This window comes from Bombina bombina, chromosome 4, assembly GCF_027579735.1.
Source record: "Bombina bombina isolate aBomBom1 chromosome 4, aBomBom1.pri, whole genome shotgun sequence".
Lineage (NCBI taxonomy): Eukaryota > Metazoa > Chordata > Amphibia > Anura > Bombinatoridae > Bombina > Bombina bombina.
The window spans coordinates 11,761,300-11,782,976 of NC_069502.1; the positions used below are offsets into that span (position 1 = coordinate 11,761,300).

At 38.1% G+C, this 21,677-nt stretch overlaps 1 protein-coding gene across 2 annotated transcripts in view; it reads left to right on the forward strand.

Annotated features, from left to right (window-relative positions):
- The first annotated feature begins 3,336 nt into the window (after positions 1-3,336).
- NRBP1 (nuclear receptor binding protein 1) overlaps positions 3,337-21,677 on the forward strand; it is a 407,435-nt gene continuing 389,094 nt past the window's right edge. For both annotated transcript variants that reach the window (XM_053709396.1, XM_053709398.1), the window contains exons 1-2: positions 3,337-3,473; positions 15,736-15,962. In XM_053709396.1, the coding sequence (XP_053565371.1) occupies positions 15,753-15,962 (210 nt within the window). In that variant the 5' untranslated portion in view covers positions 3,337-3,473; positions 15,736-15,752. The remainder of the gene's footprint in view (positions 3,474-15,735; positions 15,963-21,677) is intronic.

The following is a 21,677-nucleotide window of genomic DNA, read 5'->3' on the forward strand; positions in this document are numbered from 1 at the left end:
CCGATTACCTTATGCAGCTCCGTGTATGTTGTGCACTCCAAGCGTGCAAATGTGACGTGTGGCGGGGGGCGGAGCCTAACGCGTTTCGTAACCAATGGGTTACTTCATCAGAGGTGTGGGCCGCCCCCCAACCTAGCTCTATAAATGCGTATGGCTGTGGCTAATTGGCCAGATGCTAGCCCCTCGATCGCCATTTTGTTTGTGGGCAAGTGACAGTATTATAATGTACTACTAAAACCCAGTGTTATTAATTCTCTTTTTCGAGTCATATATTTTAGAATAAACCAGTATAATACTGTTTCTTAGTCTGCAATCTACTTTTGTGTACTTATTTACCGTTTAGATTGCGACTTAGACAATTTCGAGTGTTTGGTTAAGAACGATACCCAGGATCACAAGATGTATGAAAACAAACACAATGAACTCTACACAATGTGTTATTTATACCATTCTAAATGGAATGTTGTTTGGATTGGGTATAGAAATACTGTGATAAGTTATGTGTACTAGTATACTAGTAATATTTCTGCCTCACATTTGTTGATGAACAAAGGATACTTAAAAGAACAAGGTAAATCGAAAAACACCATGAACTTTACATAATATTATACATAAAATTCTACATGAGACAATGTTTAAAACTTAGAATATTACAGGGATATATTATATATACTCTCTTATTATTTTTTAAAAATATATAAAAACTTCAGTTGGCTGACTCCAAATATTTAGAATACATATATGGGAATCGGATGAAAGGGGACCATGTTAGTAATAAAAAGTACTCTCCAAATGATATATCATGGATTACAGAAAGGCTGCTAGGTCAATATCTCTATTTAACCCATTGGGTTCTAGCGTTCCCAGTTTGTGAATCCAAACTGTCTCTTTTTTTCTTAGCTCCAAAAGTCTACTACCTCCTCTATTACCTTTATGTACTTGTTCTATAGCCTTAATAAAAAATTCATCTTTATTTTTGTTGTGGATATTTGTAAAGTGGTTTATAAGAGGATTTTTGAGGGTTCCTGCTTCTATATTTTTTATGTGTTCAAGGCTGCGGGTTTTTAAACCCCGTGTCGTACGTCCAATATACCTTTTTGGGGTGCTGCAGGTACACTCTAGCATATAGACTACATGATCGGATCTGCAGTTTAGTAGGCCTTTAATCGGATATTTATCTCCATCCTTTCCACAGTCTATAAATTTATTGAAAACATCCGATTCCCATATATGTATTCTAAATATTTGGAGTCAGCCAACTGAAGTTTTTATATATTTTTAAAAAATAATAAGAGAGTATATATAATATATCCCTGTAATATTCTAAGTTTTAAACATTGTCTCATGTAGAATTTTATGTATAATATTATGTAAAGTTCATGGTGTTTTTCGATTTACCTTGTTCTTTTAATTATCCTTTGTTCATCAACAAATGTGAGGCAGAAATATTACTAGTATACTAGTACACATAACTTATCACAGTATTTCTATACCCAATCCAAACAACATTCCATTTAGAATGGTATAAATAACACATTGTGTAGAGTTCATTGTGTTTGTTTTCATACATCTTGTGATCCTGGGTATCGTTCTTAACCAAACACTCGAAATTGTCTAAGTCGCAATCTAAATGGTAAATAAGTACACAAAAGTAGATTGCAGACTAAGAAACAGTATTATACTGGTTTATTCTAAAATATATGACTCGAAAAAGAGAATTAATAACACTGGGTTTTAGTAGTACATTATAATACTGTCACTTGCCCACAAACAAAATGGCGATCGAGGGGCTAGCATCTGGCCAATTAGCCACAGCCATACGCATTTAAAGAGCTAGGTTGGGGGGCGGCCCACACCTCTGATGAAGTAACCCATTGGTTACGAAACGCGTTAGGCTCCGCCCCCGCCACACGTCACATTTGCACGCTTGGAGTGCACAACATACACGGAGCTGCATAAGGTAATCGGTTGCTACGCTACGAAATCAGCCTGAAAGCTCCGATTCAAACCTTTGGTGCTCCCTAATTGTGTATCTTTGATCTTTTAACTTTGAACATTTGTGGAGCATTTTAGTGCGTGAGTTTGGAAACTGACCTTTTGTATAAGGATTCAGCAACCTGTCAGCACTACGGCTCATTATTATTGTGTATATACATGTTTGTCTATTTATATAACTGTATACCTGTATTTTAACAAGACAAGAGTGTCTTTTTATACTATTGAAAATATACTTTTAAAAATAAATCTATGGTTTAAAAACTCTGCTATATATTGTATAGTGTGATCATATTGAGAGAGATATAGATTAGACACATACATCCTTACATATAATATCCCCTAACTCCCTATACCACTGAAAACGGACAACGGTGACCATCTGGAGATACACCATACACTGGAGGATCGCGGACAAACGAGAAGGGAGTAAAGGAACAGAGTATAACCATAGAAGTGCATTTTTAGTACCTCACTACTTGAGGGCACACCAGGTGAGCGCGGATAATTCCCCCACTGTTATCTATGTATTATTTTTGAACATATTACACGAAGTGTGCCCCTGTGCGCCTGTCTTCTTCTATACTTTTCCAGACAATTCGAGAGGAACCTCACCTTGCGGGGGATCATCTTCACATCAGACGGGCTGCACATACCTATAGCACACGGGAACTAGTTGTTGTGGACTATATGAAATATTGTACATCCACAGACTGTCCATCTGAATAAGACTGCTATTTTTTACTAACTGTAAATTGTTTCACACATAGATATATATCTATATACAAAAAATATATCTATTCTTACTAGTGGATGAGAATACACATATATATTGTGATTAGCAGTTTAAACATCTACTTCAAGCGCTGATTATTTTCTTGTTTTTATATATATATATATTTATTGCATATAACACAGATATATATATATATTTATTGCATATAACACATATATATATATATAAATTTATTGCATATAACACATATTTATTGCATATAACACAGATATATATATATATTTATTGCATATAACACAGATATATATATATATTTATTGCATATAACACATATATATATATAAATTTATTGCATATAACACATATTTATTGCATATAACACAAATATATATATATATTTATTGCATATAACACAGATATATATATATATTTATTGCATATAACACATATATATATATAAATTTATTGCATATAACACATATTTACTGCATATAACACAAATATAAAACGTATAAATCACAGACAACTGGAGCTAATACAGTAACCGCGATATCACTATGTTTGTCCTCTCTCGGGTTCCATACAGATCCCAGAGATCACGTGCACGATGACGTCATACGATTTCTGAGTTGTGAGTACAGTTTAGAAAATAGCGCCGCTCCCGGTACCGTCAGCTCATAAGTGCGCGCGCACCTGCCGGATATTCACGTACTCCCGCGTCTCCGACTTCTCCTGACTGCAGGTAACGTAACCTCTGTCCTGTGTGACACCAAATAGCCTCCCCGACCCCGCCCCAGGCCTGGTACCTCTGTATTGTGCCCCTGTATATATTGTACCCCTGTATTGTACCTACTGTATATATTATACCTCTGTATTGTGCCTCTGTATATATTATACCCTGTATTGTACCCCCTGTATATATTATACCTCTGTATTGTACCTACTGTATATATTATACCCTGTATTGTACCTACTGTATATATTATACCTCTGTATTGTACCTACTGTATATATTATACCCCTGTATTGTACCTACTGTATATATTATACCTCTGTATTGTACCTACTGTATATATTATACCCTGTATTGTACCTACTGTATATATTATACCTCTGTATTGTACCTACTGTAAATATTATACCCTGTATTGTACCTACTGTATATATTATACCTCTGTATTGTACCTACTGTATATATTATACCCTGTATTGTACCTACTGTATATATTATACCTCTGTATTGTACCTACTGTATATATTATACTCTGTATTGTACCTACTGTATATATTATACCCTGTATTGTACCCCCTGTATATATTATACCTCTGTATTGTACCTACTGTATATATTATACCTCTGTATTGTACCCCTGTATATATTATACCTCTGTATTGTACCTACTGTATATATTATACCCTGTATTGTACCTACTGTATATATTATACCTCTGTATTGTACCTACTGTATATATTATACCCTGTATTGTACCTACTGTATATATTATACCTCTATATTGTACCTACTGTATATATTATACCCCTGTATTGTACCTACTGTATATATTATACCTCTGTATTGTACCTACTGTATATATTATACCTCTGTATTGTACCTACTGTATATATTATACCCTGTATTGTACCTACTGTATATATTATACCCTGTATTGTACCTACTGTATATATTATACCTCTGTATTGTACCTACTGTATATATTATACCCTGTATTGTACCTACTGTATATATTATACCTCTGTATTGTACCTACTGTATATATTATACCCTGTATTGTACCTACTGTATATATTATACCTCTGTATTGTACCTACTGTATATATTATACCCCTGTATTGTACCTACTGTATATATTATACCTCTGTATTGTACCTACTGTATATATTATACCTCTGTATTGTACCTACTGTATATATTATACCCTGTATTGTACCTACTGTATATATTATACCTCTGTATTGTACCTACTGTATATATTATACCCTGTATTGTACCTACTGTATATATTATACCTCTGTATTGTACCTACTGTATATATTATACCCTGTATTGTACCTACTGTATATATTATACCTCTGTATTGTACCCCCTGTATATATTATACCCCTGTATTGTACCTACTGTATATATTATACCCTGTATTGTACCTACTGTATATATTATACCCCTGTATTGTACCTACTGTATATATTATACCTCTGTATTGTACCTACTGTATATATTATACCCCTGTATTGTACCTACTGTATATATTATACCTCTGTATTGTACCTACTGTATATATTATACCTCTGTATTGTACCTACTGTATATATTATACCCCTGTATATATTATACCTCTGTATTGTACCTACTGTATATATTATACCCTGTATTGTACCTACTGTATATATTATACCCTGTATTGTACCTACTGTATATATTATACTCTGTATTGTACCTACTGTATATATTATACCCTGTATTGTACCTACTGTATATATTATACCCTGTATTGTACCTACTGTATATATTATACTCTGTATTGTACCTACTGTATATATTATACCCTGTATTGTACCTACTGTATATATTATACCTCTGTATTGTACCCCCTGTATATATTATACCCTGTATTGTACCTACTGTATATATTATACCCTGTATTGTACCTACTGTATATATTATACCTCTGTATTGTACCTACTGTATATATTATACCCCTGTATTGTACCTACTGTATATATTATACCTCTGTATTGTACCCACTGTATATATTATACCTCTGTATTGTACCTACTGTATATATTATACCTCTGTATTGTACCTACTGTATATATTATACCCTGTATTGTACCTACTGTATATATTATACCCTGTATTGTACCTACTGTATATATTATACCTCTGTATTGTACCTACTGTATATATTATACCTCTGTATTGTACCTACTGTATATATTATACCCTGTATTGTACCTACTGTATATATTATACCTCTGTATTGTACCTACTGTATATATTATACCTCTGTATTGTACCTACTGTATATATTATACCTCTGTATTGTACCTACTGTATATATTATACCCTGTATTGTGCCCCTGTATATATTGTACCCCTGTATTGTACCTACTGTATATATTATACCCTATATTGTGCCCCTGTATATATTGTACCCCTGTATTGTACCTACTGTATATATTATACCTCTGTATTGTACCTACTGTATATATTATACCCTGTATTGTACCCCCTGTATATATTATACCCTGTATTGTACCTACTGTATATATTATACCTCTGTATTGTACCCCCTGTATATATTGTACCCCTATATTGTGCCCCTGTATATATTGTACCCCTGTATTGTACCTACTGTATATATTATACCTCTGTATTGTACCTACTGTATATATTATACCCTGTATTGTACCCCCTGTATATATTATACCCTGTATTGTACCTACTGTATATATTATACCTCTGTATTGTACCCCCTGTATATATTGTACCCCTGTATTGTACCCCCTGTATATATTATACCCTGTATTGTACCTACTGTATATATTATACCCTGTATTGTACCTACTGTATATATTATACCTCTGTATTGTACCTACTGTATATATTATACCTCTGTATTGTACCTACTGTATATATTATACCCTGTATTGTACCCCCTGTATATATTATACCCTGTATTGTACCTACTGTATATATTATACCCTGTATTGTACCCCCTGTATATATTATACCCTGTATTGTACCTACTGTATATATTATACCCTGTATTGTACCCCTGTATATATTATACCCTGTATTGTACCTACTGTATATATTATACCCTGTATTGTACCTACTGTATATATTATACCTCTGTATTGTACCTACTGTATATATTATACCCTGTATTGTACCCCCTGTATATATTATACCCTGTATTGTACCTACTGTATATATTATACCTCTGTATTGTACCTACTGTATATATTATACCTCTGTATTGTACCCCCTGTATATATTATACCTCTGTATTGTACCCCCTGTATATATTATACCCTGTATTGTACCTACTGTATATATTATACCTCTGTATTGTACCTACTGTATATATTATACCCTGTATTGTACCTACTGTATATATTATACCCTGTATTGTACCCCTGTATATATTATACCTCTGTATTGTACCTACTGTATATATTATACCTCTGTATTGTACCTACTGTATATATTATACCTCTGTATTGTACCCCCTGTATATATTATACCTCTGTATTGTACCTACTGTATATATTATACCTCTGTATTGTACCTACTGTATATATTATACCCTGTATTGTACCTACTGTATATATTATACCCCTGTATATATTATACCTCTGTATTGTACCTACTGTATATATTATACCCTGTATTGTACCTACTGTATATATTATGCCTCTGTATTGTACCTACTGTATATATTATACCTCTGTATTGTACCCCTGTATATATTATACCCTGTATTGTACCTACTGTATATATTATACCCTGTATTGTACCTACTGTATATATTATACCTCTGTATTGTACCTACTGTATATATTATACCTCTGTATTGTACCCCTGTATATATTATACCCTGTATTGTACCTACTGTATATATTATACCCTGTATTGTACCTACTGTATATATTATACCTCTGTATTGTACCTACTGTATATATTATACCCTGTATTGTACCTACTGTATATATTATACCTCTGTATTGTACCTACTGTATATATTATACCCTGTATTGTACCCCATGTATATATTATACCCTGTATTGTCCCCTCTGTATATATTATACCTCTGTATTGTACCTACTGTATATATTATACCTCTGTATTGTACCTACTGTATATATTATACCCTGTATTGTACCTACTGTATATATTATACCTCTGTATTGTACCTACTGTATATATTATACCTCTGTATTGTACCTACTGTATATATTATACCTCTGTATTGTACCTACTGTATATATTATACCCTGTATTGTACCTACTGTATATATTATACCTCTGTATTGTACCTACTGTATATATTATACCCTGTATTGTACCTACTGTATATATTATACCCTGTATTGTACCCCCTGTATATATTATACCCTGTATTGTACCCCCTGTATATATTGTACCTACTGTATATATTATACCCTGTATTGTACCTACTGTATATATTATACCTCTGTATTGTACCTACTGTATATATTATACCCTGTATTGTACCCCCTGTATATATTATCCCCTGTATTGTACCTACTGTATATATTGTACCCTGTATTGTACCTACTGTATATATTGTACCCTGTATTGTACCTACTGTATATATTATACCCTGTATTGTGTACCTACTGTATATATTATACCCAGTATTGTACCCCCTGTATATATTGTCCCCTGTATTGTACCTACTGTATATATTATACCCTGTATTGTACCTACTGTATATATTATACCTCTGTATTGTACCTACTGTATATATTATACCCTGTATATATTATACCCTGTATTGTACCCCCTGTATATATTATACCCTGTATTGTACCTACTGTATATATTATACCCTGTATTGTATCCCCTGTATTGTACCTACTTTATATTTTATACCCTGTATTGTACTTCTTTATATTTTATACCTTGTTTTGTACCCCTGTATATATTATACCTACAGAATATAGTATATCCTTTATTGTGCCTCCTATATATACCCTGTATTTTACCTACTTTATATATTATACGCTGTATTGTGCCTCCTATATACCCTGTATTTTAACTCTTACATACCCTGTATTGTGCCTCTTATATACCCTTTATTGTGTCTCTTACACCCTGAAGTAGGGATAGACGATATAGTTTTTTCAGGGCTGATACCGATTATTGCCCACCTTTCAGGCAAATAACCGATGGCAGGGGCCGATATTTTGTAAAGTTTTGAAAAATCATCACAATTTCTACACAAACTGCTATAAACTAAACATGTTTTATTAAGATGTTAAACATTAAAAGTAAACAACTGGGAAAAATAAAGTGCTTGCAAATGAACTTATTAAATGGCTTCCAAACACATAGAACAATGGCATAAATCCCTTTAAACTGCACACTGATATAAAATTAAATGTAAGTCACTACTGCAAAGCTAGACTTCTGTTTATTTTTATTATCTATTGCTGCCACTTCACTAAAAACACGCTCACTTGGTACTCTTTACAGATAAGGGTTAAAAGTAAATTTAAAAAAATAATAATAAATATATATCCACTTGACAGGGAAAGAAAGGACATGCTGGAATATCAGTGCTTGATTTATTTATTTGCTTTAATTTTTAATATACTCATATATTTACTGGATTGCAAATATCTTACCTGGTACTGAGGAGTGGACTTTACGTTTCTTTATTATATCACTTATGGGCAGTTTTATACATGTGCAACAGTGCCACCTAATGGTCAGAGCATTGTTATCCACTGCTAGAGAATATTAATACTAGTCTCCTATACTGCATAGCTTTCTACTCAAGGTTTGTTGTGGACATTTAATTGATGTGCCTGAACTATAATTTTCTTTTAATGTTTTTTTTTTCTATGTTCATCAAAGGGGAAAATACAATTTCTTTCTAATGACACGGTGAGTCCACAGATCATCATCAATTACTGTTAGGAATATCACACCTGGCCAGCAGGAGGAGGCAAAGAGCACCACAGTAAAGCTGTTAAATATCACTTTCCTTCTCACAAACCCCAGTCATTCTCTTTGCCTCTCGTGCAAGGAGGAGGTGAAGTAATTAGGTGTCTGATATAAGATTCTTCTATCAAGAATTTTTAGTTTTGAAGTCAGGGCAGGCTTGCCCTGAGCTTCCATCACGGTCTGGGTCTAGCCGTACTCCACATTAGTCTCTTCAGTAGGGCAGTGGTGGCTTTAAAGCAGTTAGGAACTTGTGAGGTGGGCCTTGCTGAGTGTGACGAGACCAATCTCGCCACTGTGCCTTGGATATAATGAAAGACTATGTGAAAGACTTTAGGCTCCATGGCAATTGAACTGTATGTGTGTGATCTGAGCGCCATTCACTAATAAGTTGCACTCAGATCTAGGCTATCTGGGGATATGTTGAATGTGCCTGTTTTGTGCTGTGGCTGCACAGTTATATGTTTTTATGTATTTTATTGTCTTATGCTACCATGTGTTCAATGGAGTTTTGCCTCGAGATACATATAGTGACTCGAGGATTTTTTGCATAATTTTGGAACAGTGGCTTGTTCCTATTTATACATGTTGTGTTTTCCTTTGGGATTCAGAATAGTTTCTTTAACTTTTCTGTTACTCATTTAGGATTTACAGTTAAATGTTTATTTGAGCCATTATGTCTCCCTGGATGAGGCGGTTTAGGCAATGCCACAGTTCTCTCCTTTATTGTCCCATGCCTCAATGGCGTCACATGCAGTGCCCTGCGGTTCCTCTAAATGTCCTGGAGGAGTATAATTGCTGGCAGATTTTACAGCTCGGGTATCTTCGGCGGTATCTGCATCTTTTTTTGTTTTTCTCTTCTACTAGGAGAATGCAAGAGGACATTTAAAGATCCATATAGTAATTTTCTGCTCCACAGGCTGTTACCTCTCCTAAACTGGCTAGGGGGATTCGCTGGTAGTTTCTGAGGGTGAAATCTCAGATTTGGACAGTATAATTCCTTCATCTGATATTGAAGTTATCTCCTTCAGATGTATGCTTGCACACCTTGTGTACTGTTATAGGAGGTTTTAGCTTCTTGGACGACATCGATATCCCTGTCGTTGTCAACCCTTGGAAGTATTGTAAACTTGATCATTTCTATGATGTTACTTCATTTGAGGAAAGATTTCTAGATGTGCTAGGGAGATTTGCACAGGTGTAGGAGAAGCTAGGGACTCCTTTCTCCCGGTCTTTATAGGATTTTCCTGTTGCTGACTCTATTAAAGTGCACGGTACCATAAGTAGAAGGGAGTTTTTTTCTACTATGCCTCAGAGAATTGATCTCTATGGAGGATAGCTGCTCTTTTACGGATCCATGGATAAGAAGGTGGAAGCTTATTTGTTCTTTTAGAACAATGCGTTGTCTTATTAGACTTGCTGTCCTAGCCCGCCGGGCATTGCAGCTGTTCAGCTTGGAAGCCTACATGTGGCTTAGTGGTACAGACTAGGCTTTACAGTTCTGCAGTGGCAGATTCAATATTTAGTTTTCTTCCAAATCTACGCTTCTGGCATCTCATTTTCAATGATGTATTCTTGTTTGGACCTGGTCCGTTAGTATTATACTGTGACATTGCGGGTGAAAGGAGTTTTCTATCATGAGAGTGAGACTAAAGGAAAGTTTTCCTTTTTCCTCTTTCTGCAGGGTCATATCCATTAGACAATTCTTAGATTTTCTCCCAGGGCAGACTTCTCCTTCTAGAGTATCTGCAGTCCAAGTACGATGAGACACATTCCTTGAACAGGGTTCAGGACGTTTCTCTCTGGGAGTGAGAATTCCAACCTCAGTCTGGGAATGGAATCTGGGTATTCAAGCTGGTGCTGGCCTTCAAAATATTTCCATTATCTTTAAATGGTTCTGGAGGGTCTGTTCATAAGAACATAGACCTGAAGTATGTGTATTTATTGTTCCCATGTTTCAGGATTTTCTCTAGCTTAGGAGTTTCATCAGCCAAGAAAGACTTTTAGGTTCTGGGGTAGTACAAGGCTTATTTTCTGAACTATATATGGTTCAGGTGTCATCCTTCCCTCGAACTATCTCTCTTTCAAGAGATGTTGTGCAATCTTTTTTCCCATGGATGGGAAATGAATCTGGAGAAGTGTTCCCTTGTTCCATCTTCATGGGTGCTTTATTGGGGACTTTTATGGACTCTGTATCTAGAGGAAGTTTTCTAACAGAAGTCAGATGTTTTAAGGATTTATTCCTTTTCCTCTCCCTGCAGTCTATTGTCCAGCCAATAGCAAGCTCTAGTTGTCCGGTAGATAGCTTAACCTGTTACAACCAGTAGGTTGGGAGTTTGGATCTATCTGCAGCTGATTTTCCTATACTTTTCATTGACTCGATATAGGAGTGGATTGGTCTAATGGTTCCCATAGACATCATTCCTTTTGCTATTTTCCATAAAATGGAGAACTTTTAAATCTGTCTCAAATTCTCAAATGATAGATCTAGTTCAGTCATCATGAGTCACCTGTAGTATTTTCCAGAAATATCTATCTCAGGGCGCGTGCTTCTTGAGATATTTCTGGGTGATGTGACCACGGATGCCAACCTGCTGGGTTGGTAAGCTGTCTGGGTCTTGTTTAGATTTTGAAGTAGGAAATGTCTGCTCTCCTCTTTAACATCTGGAGTAGAGAGCGATTTGCAATGCGCTGATGGCTTGGCCTTTTGGCCTCAGTCGTCCTTAGCTTGGTTCCAGTCGGACAATATTATCTCAATGGTTTATATCAACCAATAGGCAGGAACTATGGGTTCCTTAGCTATATAGAGGTGTCTTGGATTGTTCAGTGGGCGGAAGTTCACAATTGCTATCTGTCGTCCTCTTCCCAGGGGTGGACATTGGGAATCGAACTTCTGAACAGACAGATATTTATTCACAGGGATTCTCCTTCCGGAGGTGTTCTCTAAGTAAACCCTCAAATGGGAGGTCCGGAGTGGGCTTCTGAAGGCATTTCAGCAGAACGCCAAATTTTCAAGGTACGGTTCATGGTCAGATTATCTACTGACTGCCCTGATAGACGTTCTGGCCTTTTTTCTTGGATTTACAGACGGGCATACCGGTTTCCTTAGTTTGCTGGTAAACAACAGGAGAGACCGGAAGGGATTCGATTAGCCTCTGCGTGTGCAGGATCTGGTATGAAGACCACCTGGTAATGTCGTCTCTCCACTTTGGTGTCGGTACCTGAGGAAGGACCTTGAGTCTGGGTCATTTTCTTCTTCTAAATCTAGTTTCTCTGATGCTGCTGCTTGGCGATTGAACATTTTGGTTTTGTTTAAGCGTGTGGTTTCTGAGTCAGTCATGCAGACCATGACTCAGGCTTGCTTGCCTGTTTCTGGTGAATTGCAGTAGAATATGGTGTACTTATCCTTATCGGTGTGAATCCAAGGGCTTCTCTAGGAGTCAGTCCCTTGAAGGGTCAGATTCTGCACTGTCTGGCGGAAGTGCCAGCTGTGCAATCTTTGTCGGGCCTGGTCAAAATCAGGCCTGTCTTTATGCTGGTTGCTCCCCCTTGGAGCCCTAATTTTGTTCAAGTTTGGCGGTACAATCCATAGATATCTCGGAAGGCTACCCTTTCTGCTTGGAGAGTCTCGTAACTCTTAGCTTGGCAGTATGATTCGATTTGTCTTATCTTCTTGCCGATAAGGTGGTTCTTTGTACTAAGTCAGGTTTTCTTCCTAAGTTTTTCGGATGGGAATATTATTAGGAAATTGTTGTTCCCTCTCTATGTCTTAATTCTTCTTATCATAAGGAATGTTGATGGCACACCTTGGATGTTGTGTGTGTTCTTAATTTCTATCTACAGGCGACTAAGGATCTTTCACCAGTTTTCTGGGGCAGCTACTTCTCTTTTCCTTTGGTGGAAGTGTATTTCGATTGGTTATGAGACTGCTGGACAGGAGCCTCTTGAGAGAATTACGGATCGTTTCACTAGGGCTGTCTCTGCTTCTTAGCTTTTCAAGAAAGAAGCTTCTGTGGAACAGATTTGCAAGGCTGCAACTTGGTCATCTTAGCACACTTTTTTTTAAATAAATTTAATGGTTTTGTCTCAGCTGAGGCTTCTTTTGGGAGTAAGGTTCTTCAAGCAGTGGTGCCTTCTGTTTAGGTTCCCTGTCTTGTCCCACCCTTATCATCTGTGTCCTCTGGCTTGGGTATTGATTCCCAATAGTAATTAGATGATTTGCGTACTCGTGTCATTAGAAAGAAAACAAAATTTATGCTTACCTGATTTATTTCTTTTTTGACACAGTGAGTCCACGGCCCGCCCTGTTTTTCAGACAGTTTTTTTGGTATTTAAACCTCAGGCACCTCTGCACCTTGTATTATTTCCTTTCTCTCCTTTCCTTTGGTCGAATGACGGGGTTGTGGGAAGGGAAGTGATACTTAACAGCTTTGCTGTGGTGCTCTTTGCCTCCTCCTGCTGGCCATGAGTGATATTCCCAACAGTAATTGATGATGATCCGTGGACTCACCGTGTCAAGAAAGAAAGAAATTTATCAGGTAAGCATGAATTTCTTTTTTTAAATTAAAAAATCATCAAATGTAGCAGCTTTAGTGAAATGTTTTGCAAATGTTTAAAATGTATCAGAATGCAACAAATAATGTTCTATTTGTGACAGCAGTTAGCAAGCAGATTGATTTTATGTATTGCTTACCCCTATGAGCAAATCAAAAGTAATTTAGTTGTGTGTACTTCAGGGAAACTGTAGCTTTAAGTGCCACTTAAAGATAACATTTTCCATTTCACAAATCATATGTGTTTGTTTATGCAAGTCCATCTACAGGCTGCCATTGGTGGTATGGTAGTTGGTAACTGAGCTCCCAGGAACACCTGGGCTTGGACTCTTATATCAGTGCTATTTATTATTAGGTGCTATGTCCAGCTTATATGTGCTATAGATGATTTGTGTCACTTAAAACTACATAGTTTCCCTGAAGTACACAGGGCTAAATTTCTTTTGATTTTATCCATATTGTTAATATCAGTAAGTGTCTGACCAATACCGGTTATTTCAGAAATTCCAAATATCTGCCCTAATTATCGGCCACTCCGATAATCGGTCTATCCCTACCCTGTATTGTGCCTCTTATATAGCCTGTATTGTACCTCATATAGCCTGTATTGTACCTCTTATAAACCCCCCCAGACAGAGGGAGAATGAGGGGGATAAAAAAAAAAAAGGGGGAGAGTGAGATGAGGGGATTTCACTCCCCACCAGACAAAGGTCAAATAAGGGGATATTACCCCCCACCTGTAGAGGGAGAGTGAGGGATACACTTCCCCAGACAGAGGGCAAATGAGGGGATATTACCCCCCCAGACAGAGCGAGAATGAGGGGTTATTACTCCCCGCCAGACAGAGGGCAAATGAGGGGTTATTACTCCCCCCCCAGACAGAGCGAGAATGAGGGGTTATTACTCCCCCCCCAGACAGAGGGAGAATGAGGGGATGTAAAAAAACCAACACAGAGAGAACGAGGGGATACATTCCTGTAATGTGCAGTGAGAACGAGGGGATACATTCCTTTAATGTGCAGTGAGAACGAGGGGATACATTCCTGTAATGTGCAGTGAGAACGAGGGGATACATTCCTGTAATGTGCAGTGAGAACGAGGGGATACATTCCTGTAATGGGCAGTGAGAACGAGGGGATACATTCCTGTAATGAGCAGTGAGAACGAGGGGATACATTCCTGTAATGGGCAGTGAGAACGAGGGGATACATTCCTGTAATGGGCAGTGAGAACGAGGGGATACATTCCTGTAATGGGCAGTGAGAACGAGGGGATACATTCCTGTAATGGGCAGTGAGAACGAGGGGATACATTCCTGTAATGGGCAGTGAGAACGAGGGGATACATTCCTGTAATGGGCAGTGAGAACGAGGGGATACATTCCTGTAATGGGCAGTGAGAACGAGGGGATACATTCCTGTAATGGGCAGTGAGAACGAGGGGATACATTCCTGTAATGGGCAGTGAGAACGAGGGGATACATTCCTGTAATGGGCAGTGAGAACGAGGGGATACATTCCTGTAATGGGCAGTGAGAACGAGGGGATACATTCCTGTAATGGGCAGTGAGAACGAGGGGATACATTCCTGTAATGGGCAGTGAGAATGAAGGGATACATTCCTGTAATGGGCAGTGAGTGGTCACTGTATTCCGGTGCAGTGCATATCGTCAGTTTCCTTAGCTCACCAGTGAGCTGCTGCTGCATATGTTTGAATGTGCTGTGTATCTTTTCTAGGACCACACTCAGGGACCATGTCTGAAGGGGACAACAAGTCAGCTCCCAGCACAGGCTCGGATCCCAAACAAGAGAGTGTGAGCTCATCGGTGTCCGGTGTGGTCTCCATGTCTCCCCCTGTGAGCGCCCCTGCAGCTGCCCCCCAGGAGGATGAAGAGGAGAGCGAAGATGAGTCTGAAATCCTGGAGGAATCTCCCTGTGGCCGTTGGCAGAAACGACGTGAAGAGGTTAGATGATTAATCATGTTGGGTGTTTATAGAGGTGTACTGGAGGTGTGTGTATAGAGGTGTACTGGAGGTGTGTGTGTATAGAGGTGTACTGGAGGTGTGTGTATAGAGGTGTGTGTGTGTGTGTGTGTGTATAGAGGTGTACTGTGTGTGTGTGTGTATAGAGGTGTACTGTGTGTGTGTGTGTGTGTATAGAGGTGTACTGTGTGTGTGTGTGTGTATAGAGGTGTACTGGAGGTGTGTGTGTGTATAGAGGTGTACTGGAGGTGTGTGTGTGTATAGAGGTGTACTGGAGGTGTGTGTGTGTATAGAGGTGTACTGGAGGTGTGTGTATAGAGGTGTGTGTGTGTATAGAGGTGTACTGTGTGTGTGTGTGTGTGTGTATAGAGGTGTACTGGAGGTGTGTGTGTATAGAGGTGTACTGTGTGTGTGTGTGTGTATAGAGGTGTACTGGAGGTGTGTGTGTATAGAGGTGTACTGTGTGTGTGTGTGTGTATAGAGGTGTACTGTGTGTGTGTGTGTGTGTATGGAGGTGTACTGGAGGTGTGTGTGTATAGAGGTGTACTGTGTGTGTGTGTGTATAGAGGTGTACTGGAGGTGTGTGCGTATAGAGGTGTACTGGAGGTGTGTGCGTATAGAGGTGTACTGGAGGTGTGTGCGTATAGAGGTGTACTGGAGGTGTGTGCGTATAGAGGTGTACTGGAGGTGTGTGCGTATAGAGGTGTACTGGAGGTGTGTGCGTATAGAGGTGTACTGGAGGTGTGTGCGTATAGAGGTGTACTGGAGGTGTGTGTGTGTGTATATAGAGGTGTACTGTGTGTGTGTGTGTATATAGAGGTGTACTGTGTGTGTGTGTGTATAGAGGTGTACTGTGTGTGTGTATAGAGGTGTACTGTGTGTGTGTGTGTGTGTATATAGAGGTGTACTGTGTGTGTGTGTATATAGAGGTGTACTGTGTGTGTGTGTATAGAGGTGTACTGTGTGTGTATAGAGGTGTACTGTGTGTTTGTCAGGTTTTCTCCAACATTGGTGTGTCCGGTCCACTGCGTCATCCATTACTTGTGGGAAATGTTCTCCCCCACAGGGAAAGGCAAGGAGAGCACACAGCAAGAGCTGTCCATATAGCTCCCCCTCTGGCTCCGCCCCCCAGTCATTCTCCTTGCCGCTCTGAACAAGTAGCATCTACCACGGGGATGGCGAGGAGTTTGTGGTGTTGTAGTTTTTTATTCTTCTATCAAGAGTTTGTTATTTTAAAATAGTGCTGGCTTGTACTATTTACTCTATAACAGAAAAGTGATGAAGATTTCTGTTTAAGAGGGCTATGATTTTAGCACAAGTAACTAAAATCCATTACTGTTACCACGCAGGACTGTTGAAACAAGAGAACTTCAGTTGGGGGTAACAGTTTGCAGACTCATCTGCTTCAGGTATGACTAGTCTCCTTCTAACAACACAGGCTAATGCTAGATGAGTCATTTTTCCCCTCAGGGGAAACGGTAAGCCATTTTTCTTTCACCTCAGCAAAAAAGATAACAGGCTTCCCCTTTTTGTTTTTTATGCTGGTAGACACTGTTAGGGGCTAAATCGATTGGTTTTTATTACAATATTATACCATTTGAAATATTTTATAAGCTCACATACACTTGGGAACGTTTTTTTTATTGATCTGGCTTGTTTTAGACACCTAAATCTAGTCAGGAAGGCCCCTTCACTCTAGTGTGCTGAGGGAGGAAGCCTCATTTTGGCACTTCAGCTGTGCAGTTGAATTTCAAGGCAGTGCATGCAGATTCATGTGAGAGGGTCCTGTGGCTCAGAAAGTGACTCCAAAAGGCTTTTTTCTGTGAATGGTGACCCCTAAGGAAGGTAAAGAGCTGCAGCAAGGCTGTAGCTGGGATTGTGGTGTGTAAAAACGGTTAAATCCAACAATTGGCTCCGGTTTGCTTGTTTTAAGAGCTAGAGTCTCCATATTTGCTGTGCAATACTTTCTAAGCATTAAGACACTGGGGTCCAAATTTCAGAAAAATCGGATATTGCCTTCATAGTTTTTTGAACATTCAGAAATAAATGTGTCATTTTATTATTTAAAGAGACAGTAACGTTTTTGTTTAAAATCGTTTTTATTGCATTGTTTGCCTGCCTAAATCTGTTTAACATGTCTGTTCCATCAGATAACCTATGTTCTGTGTGTATAGAGACAAATGTGGTTCCCCCTTCGAGTGTTTGTGATAATTGCGCCATAGCGTCCAAACAAAATCAGGACAGCTCTGTTATTTTTCATAATGTTACCCAAGATGATTTATCTAATGAAGGTAGTGGGGATAGCTCTACATCCTCTCCTTCTGTGTCTACACCAGCTTTGCCCGCGCAGGCGACACCTAGCGCGCCAGTGCTTATCTGTATGCAACAATTATCAGCAGTAGTGGATAATTCTATAGCAAATCTTTTATCCAAACTGCCAGTTTTTCAGAGAAAGTGTGATTGTTCAGTTTTAAATACAGATAAAAAGGATGAACAATCAGACGCTGACGATGCCTTAACTATTTTACCCTCACATCAATCGGAATTGGCTGTGAGGGAAGGGCTGTCTGAGGGTGAAATTTCAGAATCAGAAAAAAATTCTCAACAGGCAGAACCTGATCTAGTGGCATTTAAGTTTAAGCTAGAACATCTCCGCGCTTTGCTTAAGGAGGTATTAGCTACTCTGGATGACTGTGATTCCATGGTAGTACCAGAGAAGTTGTGCAAATTGGACAAATTTTTACAGGTCCCAGTGCACGACGACGCTTTTCCAATACCTAAGAGGGTAGCGAAAGTGGAAAAGGAGTGGGAGAAGCCAGGTGTACCCTTTGCCCCACCTCCTATATTTAAGAAAATGTTTCCCATAGTAGATCCTAGAAGGGACGCATGGCAAACGGTCCCGAAGGTTGAGGGAGCTGTTTCAACACTAGCGAAGCGCACAACTATTCCTATAGAGGACAGCTGCGCTTTCAAAGATCCTATGGATAAAAAATTGGAAGGATTGCTTAAAAAGATTGTTGTTCAGCAAGGGTTCACCCTTCAACCAGCTACGTGTGTTATTACTGTCACTTCAGCGGCGTCCTTTTGGTTCGAAGAACTAGAAAGGTCGCTCCAGAAAGAGACTTCCTATGAAGAAGTCATGGACAGAATTCACGCATTAAAGTTAGCTAATTCCTTTATATTGGATGCCGCCTTTCAAATAACGAAATTGGCCGCGAAAAACTCAGGTTTTGCTATAGTAGCGCGGAGGTCGCTTTGGCTAAAATCCTGGTCGGCAGACGTGTCGTCCAAGACTAAGTTACTGAATATTCCTTTCAAGGGTAAGACCCTTTTTGGGCCGGAATTGAAGGAAATTATTTCAGACATCACTGGGGGTAAGGGTCATGCCCTCCCACAGGATAGGCCTTTTAAGGCTAAGAACAAGTCTAATTTTCGTTCCTTTCGCAATTTCAGGAACGGACCGGCTAATAACTCCACTGCCGCTAGACAAGAAGGTAACGCGGCCCAGCCCAAACCCGCTTGGAAGCCCATGCAAGGCTGGAACAAGGGTAAACAAACCAAGAAACCTGCTGCTGCTACCAAGACAGCATGAAGGGGTAGGGGGCAGACTATCTCTCTTCGCTCAGGCTTGGGCAAGAGATGTTCTGGATCCCTGGGCACTAGAGAGAGTTTCCAAGGGATACCTGTTAGAATTCAAGGGACTTCCTCCAAAGGGAAGGTTCCACCTGTCTCGCTTATCTTCAGACCAGATAAAGAAACAGGCATTCTTACATTGTGTAAGAGACCTATCAAAGATGGGAGTGATAAACTCAGTCCCCTCCGGGGAACAAGGTCTAGGGTTTTACTCAAACCTGTTTGTGGTTCCCAAAAAAGAGGGAACTTTCAGGCCAATTCTGGATTTAAAGATATTAAACAAGTTCAAGTATGTAAGTCTCCAGTGCCAAAAAGTAATACTACTTTGCTCCTATATGCAAGATCTCTTGACCAGATCTTATAAATGGACAAACAATATAGGCTAGAAGGAGCGCTGAGAAAACCTCTATTAGGAGTCTCTGCTCAGTAGAGTCAAAGAGGATTCTGGGATTTTATGCTTTAAAAATGTACATATTTATTATAACAAAAGTTTAAAACAACAGTATTGATCAATGGTCAATTGAGAACCTCTAAATTGCATCTGTATACATGGTTTATATCAGGTTACAAAAGTTAATCACAAGATGTGCTCGTGAAAAAATATATAATCGATAAAAAACTATAATCAAAAAACAAAAAATGTAAAAAATATATATATAAAAAATGGGTATAAAAAATGAGTGCAATTGCTCCAAAACACGTGAGAAAAAACAAAAATATCAAAAAATAGATATTAGGTGTACACCTTTAAAATCTTAGTGTTCAATTCCTTGTGGCTAAAAATGGTAATAAACTCACCAGATAGGGACCTGAGCCGTAATACCAGTTTAGTCTACGCGTTTCAATCCTACTAGATCTTTCTCAAGAGTCTTTGGAATTTTCACATCTCTCACAAATACCACCCACAAGGAATTGAACACTAAGATTTTAAAGGTGTACACCTAATATCTATTTTTTGATATTTTTGTTTTTTCTCACGTGTTTTGGAGCAATTGCACTCATTTTTTATACCCATTTTTTATATATATATATTATATAAATCGATAAAAAACTATAATCAAAAAATTTAAAAAATATATATATATAAAAAATGGGTATAAAAAATGAGTGCAATTGCTCCAAAACACGTGAGAAAAAACAAAAATATCAAAAAATAGATATTAGGTGTACACCTTTAAAATCTTAGTGTTCAATTCCTTGTGGGTGGTATTTGTGAGAGATGTGAAAATTCCAAAGACTCTTGAGAAAGATCTAGTAGGATTGAAACGCGTAGACTAAACTGGTATTACGGCTCAGGTCCCTATCTGGTGAGTTTATTACCATTTTTAGCCACAAGGAATTGAACACTAAGATTTTAAAGGTGTACACCTAATATCTATTTTTTGATATTTTTGTTTTTTCTCACGTGTTTTGGAGCAATTGCACTCATTTTTTATACCCATTTTTTATATATATATTTTTTACATTTTTTGTTTTTTGATTATAGTTTTTTATCGATTATATATTTTTTCACGAGCACATCTTGTGATTAACTTTTGTAACCTGATATAAACCATGTATACAGATGCAATTTAGAGGTTCTCAATTGACCATTGATCAATACTGTTGTTTTAAACTTTTGTTATAATAAATATGTACATTTCTCCAACATAGGTGTGTCCGGTCCACGGCGTCATCCTTACTTGTGGGATATTCTCTTCCCCAACAGGAAATGGCAAAGAGCCCAGCAAAGCTGGTCACATGATCCCTCCTAGGCTCCGCCTACCCCAGTCATTCTCTTTGCCGTTGTACAGGCAACATCTCCACGGAGATGGCTTAGAGTTTTTTAGTGTTTAACTGTAGTTTTTATTATTCAATCAAGAGTTTGTTATTTTGAAATAGTGCTGGTATGTACTATTTACTCAGAAACAGAAAAGAGATGAAGATTTCTGTTTGTATGAGGAAAATGATTTTAGCAACCGTCACTAAAATCCATGGCTGTTCCACACAGGACTGTTGAGAGCAATTAACTTCAGTTGGGGGAACAGTGTGCAGTCTCTTGCTGCTTGAGGTATGACACATTCT